This window comes from Penaeus monodon, chromosome 3 (assembly GCF_015228065.2).
Source record: "Penaeus monodon isolate SGIC_2016 chromosome 3, NSTDA_Pmon_1, whole genome shotgun sequence".
NCBI classification, from domain to species: Eukaryota; Metazoa; Arthropoda; class Malacostraca; order Decapoda; family Penaeidae; genus Penaeus; species Penaeus monodon.
The window spans coordinates 42,045,527-42,053,546 of NC_051388.1; the positions used below are offsets into that span (position 1 = coordinate 42,045,527).

General features: G+C 33.7%; 1 protein-coding gene across 1 annotated transcript in view; it reads right to left on the reverse strand.

The window, feature by feature from the left end:
• Nucleotides 1–1,488: 1,488 nt before the first annotated feature.
• LOC119586315 (mucin-1-like) overlaps nucleotides 1,489–8,020 on the reverse strand; it is a 28,321-nt gene continuing 21,789 nt past the window's right edge. The window contains exons 3-5 of the mRNA XM_037935031.1: nucleotides 1,960–2,092; nucleotides 1,641–1,784; nucleotides 1,489–1,518 (exon numbers count right to left, since the gene is read on the reverse strand). Coding sequence (XP_037790959.1) covers nucleotides 1,489–1,518; nucleotides 1,641–1,784; nucleotides 1,960–2,092 — 307 coding nt within the window. The remainder of the gene's footprint in view (nucleotides 1,519–1,640; nucleotides 1,785–1,959; nucleotides 2,093–8,020) is intronic.

The window sequence follows — 8,020 nt, forward strand, 5'->3', positions numbered from 1 at the left end:
ACCAAATGATAATCTTTAGACGAATCAGCAAAAGAGCATGAATATCGACAGAAAACTATGTTCCTTCAACTTGCCGATAGTTCACAGACTCGAGGAATGAGTGAAGTCGCATAGCGCACATGAATTGATGCGAGGAGTTTATTCTGTATGCATTTAGTTTACGGGTTGAGTATGTGTAACGCTGTGCGATTCATTGTCCTTGTGGTGTGTGTGGTGTGTGTTGTGTGTGTGTGTGTGTGTGTGTGTGCGTGTGTGTGTGTGTGTGTGTGTGTGTGTGTGTGTGTGTGTGTGTGTGTGTGTGTGTGTGTGTGTGTGTGTGTGTGTGTGGTGTGTGTGTGTGTGTGTGTGTGTGCGTTCGGTCGTGTGTTGGTGTGCATGTGTGTTGTGTGTGTGTGTGTGTGTGTGTGTGTGCGCGTGCGGTTGTGTGAGTGTTGTGTGTGGTGTGGTTTTTCTTCATTGTATCACACGGAGTGTTTTTGTATGTGATATGTTATGATGTGTAGTGTATGTATGTATGTTGATGTAGTATGTATGTAGTGTGTGTGTATGTTATGTATGTATGTATGTATGTATGTATGTATGTATGTATAATATGATATATATATATATATATATATAATTATATATATATTATATATATATATAATATAAATATAAATATATAAATATAAATATATCTATCTATCTATATAATTTATACATATATATATATATATATATATATATATATATATATATATATATATATATATATATTATATATATATATATATACACGTGTGTATGCAGCATAAACCTGAATACATTCTAGCCATACTCAAGTTACATTTTCTTATCACTACCAACCCAGATAACACACACCAGCACCAGCCAACCAACAAAGCTGAAAATCGCTCCGGATATGCACTGGACATCAACCCTAACAGCAAGAGAGGCACCATCCTCCTACCCCCCCCTCCCAAAGAGAAGGCCCTGTGTAGGTCTGTCTCCCGCCACCGCAACACACACTGGGGCAACAAAGGCAATTTAGCAGCTGAAAGGTGAGGTCAGTTTAAGGCTGAATGGAAGAAAATGGTCTAATTTCAGCTGTATCCTTCTCTTCTTCCCCCCATTTTTCTTATTAATATCTTTTCTTGTCTCTATACTTTGAGTTTCATGTGACTGGTAGAATCATTTTTTCTGTCTTGGTTATTTGAGAGCATTATCCAGGTATATTTACTGCACCTTCACAAGGTGAGTAGGCCTGGGAATCATATGTTTTTAGACAAGAAAATAATGCAAATTTGTTAGCAAGGTCTAACAATTTATATAAACAGAACCTATAATTTTCCAAATGAAAAACAAAACCAGAGTAGATATTCATCCCCAATTTTTCCTGTCCCTTTATACTTTACATTTTGATCTTTCCTTCCCTTCTTAATTTACAGTATTTCTCCATTTTTCATTTAATATAATGTTACCTATTAGATTTGTGATGGCAGATAGCCATCACATATCTAAGCTTCCATACTCAACAGTCTTTCAAAAAAGACAAATCTACATAGGAAAGGCAAAAGTTCCAACAGCTCATTTATATGTAAAAATATATTGCTGCCACAACTAATTGAGTCAACATGTGTTTGCATACAAATATGAATTACCATAAAGGTTACCCCAATGGAGCTATATGCCCCATATTCTGCTAAATAAAGTGTCATAACCTGTTCTAACACTTTCACACTGTTAAACAAATATCTTGAAAGAGAAACTAGCATGTCCATGTCCCCCTTCCCCCTATTCAATACCTCATGAAAATTAAAACAATTCAAAGAACAGCTCAAACTGACAAATCAGTCATAAGCCCTTTCCTATCTGTCAATATTCCATTCTGCAACAATCAGTTTGCAATACCTCAATAAAATAGCAGGTATCTAAAGAATCCAACTCTAAAACTGTTGAATAACATCATAAAAGCATTACAATATAGTTTGTTAATATTGCTGTACTCACCTCTTCCTCGACGGGCTCCGTAAACATTTCCGTTAGGCCACTGTAATCTCCACTGCTTGCAATGCTGCCATGGAGGCCCGACATTCGGTTCATCTCCATTTCCCTATTTCCAGTAAAAAAGAAGAAAATATATAGTGAATGTTCTCTTTTCTCCCATAAGTATTGTGATGTAACTGACAATAGAGCATATAAATATGTACTTAATCATTTTCTTTATAACAATGTTAGAGTATCATACTTTAGTTACATGTAGTACATGACATTACACATGTCATTCACAGGTAATAGTGTCATTTACTTACAAACAAACATATGTTCATATAAAAAAAAAACTAATATTACAAATATCACTTTAATTCAATAAGGTAATGCTGAAGTTCAGTGCATCATCTTTCAAGATGAACGTTTATGCACAAAGAATCTCCTCTTACAAGATTCCCACATTACAATGACAAGGAAACATAGCTTGAAGTAAACACGTATTCATCTAATTTCTAATTCCACAGGAAACATTCACCCTACAGTCAAATAAAGAATTTCTTTGTAAAATTACTTGAAGATTATACATTTACCTTGAAGTAGTCAATATTGTCTTCTATTTTGAAATCATAAACATAAACATCACATATACTAATTTGCACTCTAATGCAGTTTTCCTATAAAAATAGAACATCACACAAATACTATACAGCCTAATAAGACATCCTTCTATCAATATTAAGGGTAGCAAGAATACATACTCGTGATCCAAGGCTTGCGATCGTTTGAAACCTTTGCATCCCAACTTTAGAATCACGATTAAGTAATGGCAGTTAGATACTCCCTTTAAACCATCAGACTTGGTTTTACTCTAATTTTTCCAAATTTGTTAAAAAGATGGGTCATCCAGTCACCCATTCATTTCATCATAAATATCTGATCCAGCCTTATGATCATTAACATGCCTGAACATCAGAATGGTCAAAATCCCTTTCTTGGTTATGTATACCATGCACATATTGCATTCATACTAACCACAAGTCAACTTTTTCTCACAATAAATAATGTGAGCTATAGACTATTGAATATATAGTTAACTAGAACATAACATAGTAGTCTACAACATAAAATTCATTACACTACAAAGTAATGAATAGGGGTGAGTCTCAGGACATAATACCAATTAGACTCTTAGAGACACAAACTACAAGATGAAGATAGTAAGTGGAAACACGTTATTGGTAGTATAGAAAAATTCACTTATTTAGTTTAATACATAAATCTTACACATATTCCTGGTTCAGGAAACAAACTAATAAATTACATTTGGTCTTTAACTTACATTGTGTAAGTTCCCCTCCCTGTCTTTAAGAAAATTTCATGAAAAGTAATAAACTTTAAAGATTTTGTTTTCCGGACTTCAATATCCAAGGTAAGAAGCAGCTAATTAGCTCAAAACTTCAGTCACAACATCAATTCCAGATGGAATAAAATCAGAACACATATTTATAGGTGTATTATATTTGTTAAAAAGAGTTCCTGCTGACATAAGCCAGTTCTCCATAGAAAATGTACATCACTGAAAGTTAGATCCATAAGGGAATACTCTTCTGATTAGTGTGTGTCAAATGCAAGATTTTTGCAATGCATACCAATGTATATATTAGTAAAATGAAATTGAGAATCTTAATGACTGAATAAATTTTGGGACCACATGAATACTTTTAGAACAATTACTAAATTAAAATATTAATATCTAGCTACCTACATGATAGACAACTTGTATTTTAAAATTAAACTGCCTATTATCACACTTAGCACAAAAAAAAAAAAACAATTATCAATTCACCTGATATACATCTACAATATCCCATCAATACAATATAAATATATTAATATTCTTTATATATGAATAATCAAAAATATTTACAATATTTAAAACACACAAAGTTCTCCTTGCAAATATTTTTCAATGTGTCGGTTTACCATTCCACAAAAGATTCCACAAGCAAATAAACTAGAAAAGTCACTCCTATGAGCTAAAATTACCTCTGTTTTCAAAAAAAAGGGGAGAGAGAGAAAAATGTTTTTTATTCTTTGCCAGCTGTCCCCATTCATTAGCCATTACCATAAGCATGAGATAAGAGCACATGCACTAGCCTGACCTTGTGCTAACAAAGGGATCAAACAGACACATTTAGTCATGAAAAGAACTTTTTCTCTCTTGCTGCTGGTGCATGATGGGCCTTTCATCCTAAATCATATTAAACAAGCCATTTCTTTTTGAACTCCATACTTTATCCACTTAATGAGTTATAAAACTGACTTTCAGTCTAATGCATCAAACAATTATATCACAAAATTTTAGAGGTTTCATCATTCTTCATTTGTATTTTTTTTAACAATTCAATATTATAATGAATACATTTTCAATGTTTTACTAATGGTTTTACTGAAGCTTTTACCATACAAAAAAACTACAAATGCAGACACAAAAAGACAGCAGAAAAAATTGATGCATTCTTTCTTTCTTTCTTTCTTTTTCTCTCTCTCTCTCTCTCTCTCTCTCTCTCTCTCTCTCTCTCTCTCTCTCGCTCTCTCTCCTCTCTCTCGCTCTCTCTCCTCTCGCTCTCTCTCTCCTCTCGCTCTCCCCCTCTCTCTCTTTCTCTCTGCTCTCTCTCTCTCGCTCTCTCTCTCGCTCTCTGCTCTCTCTCTTCTCCTCCTCTTCTCGCTCTTCTCTCTCTCCTCTTCTCCTCTCTCTCTCCTTCTCTCTCTCTCTCTCTCTCTCTCTCTCCTCTCCTCTCTCTCTTCTCCTCTCTTCTCCTCTCTCTCTCTCTCTCCTCTCTCTCTCTCTCTCCTCTCTCCTCTCTCTCTCTCTCTCTCTCTCTCTCTCCTCTCTCTTCTTCCTCTCCCCTCTCTCTTCTCTCTCTCTCTCGCTCTCTTTCTCGCTCTCATGCTCTCTCTCTCTCACATACTCTCTCTCTCTTATACTCTCACTATTCTTTTCCCTATTTCCCACCTTTACCAACTTTTTTGATTGTTTTATTTTTCCCTCTCCCTCCCTTCCTCTATCTCTCTGACTCACATTTTCTTTCTCCTTGTCTTAATGTCTGGCCAAGAGGAATTAATCCATTGAGGCAACATATGTTTCATTCAAACTCCTGAACCCTAAGTACAGGGAGGACAACAGACAAGGTGTGTGATAGTATATGACAGCCATTCCAATCACCTATTTCTTTATGCTCAAACAGTTAAATTACTTAAAGTTTATAAACCTTAATCAGTTTCATCAAGGATTTAAAGATGAAGTGTCATATAATGTACACCAGGTTTAAAGCACATCCAATCAATTCCTATATAAAAACTCCCAATGTATCCTTTGATTTCTTTCCATACAAGACATCCATAATTTTGACTACTGCTTTATTCTTAAATCACACATGCATGAGTCTCCATTTTTTTTTTCTCTCCTATTCTGTCAAAACCAGTAATATTTCAAGGAAATTATTTCATATTTAATCAAAATCTTAAATTCTATATATTTTTTCATAACTGACTGCCCTGGCTGCACCATGTTTCACGCATGCAACAAAATCAACCTATAGTGACATAACCATAGTCCAGAAAAAAAATTTTTTTAATCAATCTCTGCTCCCCAAATAAAGTGAAACCTTACACTACTATATAACTTCCCCTATCATGCTTAGTTATAAAATAAATTTTAGAAGTCAATTAAGAACTTAATCAAACATTAGAGCAGATTTTTATCCAGGAAACTTTCAGACTCTGAAATGGGAGGGTAATTCTATGATAGTCATGAGGAAAAAAAAAATACAACTCTTGCACAATGGAGCAAAGTTGAATCTTTAATTCACTGATACCTGTCCCAGGTACTGAATGACACTCCTTCCCCAAACTTTGGAAAATAATCACAAAAATTCATAAATTGTATACAAATAAGTGCTGCAGACCTATGCTCCAATTTCTTCATGATATCCACATAATAATCAAGGAAACTTTGTGAAAAAACAATCAAGTAAACCATTTCTTTGAATGTCAATTTACTCATATAATCACCAATCTGCATATGGTAGCATTCAAAAGAGCCAGAGCACATGAACTTCACTCAATGGAGGTTAAACTACAAATAACAGAAATGTGAAACTAATAGACAAAGAGAATTCTTGTTAACTTTAGAATCTTCTCAATTCATTTTGAAATTCCAGATGAAAATGATAAGTATAGAACTATCTACATCTTGTAACCACCTTTCTAAGTGTAGAAGGAAGTAATTACAAGTCTGTAATTGTTGCAATGTAGATTAAATAAAAATTAACAAACTATTTTCTCTGCAAAGGACAAGTTAAAAGCTTTTGATTACCAGGAAGATAGGTCATATTTTGGAATCCCCTTTAAAAATGAATATTATCTTAAAGTTTACTCCTAATGAATTATGTACAAAGGAATGCCTAAGAAATACACAAATCTTCTCAGTTTATCAGAAAACGGAACATATATCCTGGCCTATATTCTAGCATATTCAGTCACGCATGCATATCAGCTCTTATCATGATGAGAATAATGACTAATAAAACTAAATATTTGCAACCATAAGAAAGAATAAGAAGAAATAATTTCAGTGCTTAGAGACATATTATATCAGAGGTTCCAAGTATGATATCCAGAAAAAGGTTTCTTCTGATTTTTAAAAATGAGAAGTTAGAAACATAGTAGCAGATCATATGAAATACATACTATATACTTTATACCAGAAAAAGAATGTTACATCAATATCCATTGTTCTGAGAAGATATATGATATATATTTTAACAGCAACTTGATATCTCCTGTCAATAAGAGCATTGCCACTAACATGTAAGAACAATAAATTGCAAGAATCTCTGCATGGGTAATGGCTTGCTACATTAGGCCATATCCAACAATGTACACAACAGGTTTTCTACATTCCCTAAAAATTCTAGAAATATACAATAAACTGTCAACTGTCTTTAACCAAGTACAGTTCATCGTATCCAACATCTTAAATTCTTAAACAGCATTACTTTGAGTGGTTTCAGTTACCTTTATGATCTATAAGGGAAAAGCTATCAATGACATCTAACACAGCATTTTAATCAATTATACACATATTATCTGCCAGATAGCTCATCATATAGATTTGATATTGATCAAACATACTGTAAGCCTTGGACTTGGGATTAACATACCATATTAAAAGGCAGCTTAATGGATGACTAAATGGATCTAAAGCATCACACTGTAATGAAAGCCTCTCAGACACAAAATGTAAGGATTAATTATCAGTACTTTCTGTCTCAAAGTAAATGCATGGATTAAATAACAGCATTATCCAATTTCCAATTTCTAGCCATAAGAAGGGTGGTTTATGAGCAAAGCAATCTCCTCAGATATTTCTAGAAAAAAGTCAGTAAATTCTTAGTTACTTTAGTTCTTATCTCTTGAAAGAAAATGTAGAGGACTGATCACATTCAAGCCAAGGCAAGTTATTGTTTATATATCAAGAGATACTGAAATACTGAAGAGAAAGCTCTTCTACATCTAACACTGGAAATTTTATTCTACAAAAGATCCTCATTCATATAAGTGATATACTGGACAAAAGTAACTTTACCCGCTAGTGCTTTCATCTTTTTTATTACAGAATTTTGAGTGTTGCCTTTTCCAATCCTGTGAACACATGTAGTCCAAATTTCCTTGTCTACCAGGGATTAATACTCTACAGATTTCTCAAGATATGTAGCACACTAATATATTCATATAATACCTCCTTTACAGATAGATGACTACAATTCAGTACTATGGCCGGCAGATGAGAGGCAAGGACTTATGTTGGAACAGGCCTCACGTCTGACTTGGATGTAAAGTAGAATGCACAGACAGCTACAGCAAGATAAGTAAGACCTTAAAGATGATTTACTTATTATGAACTATAATAGGTTTGAAAAGATTGAATTGAAAATAAACACTAATAGAAACTTGCTTCATACACTCCTACCTTGATATTATAAAG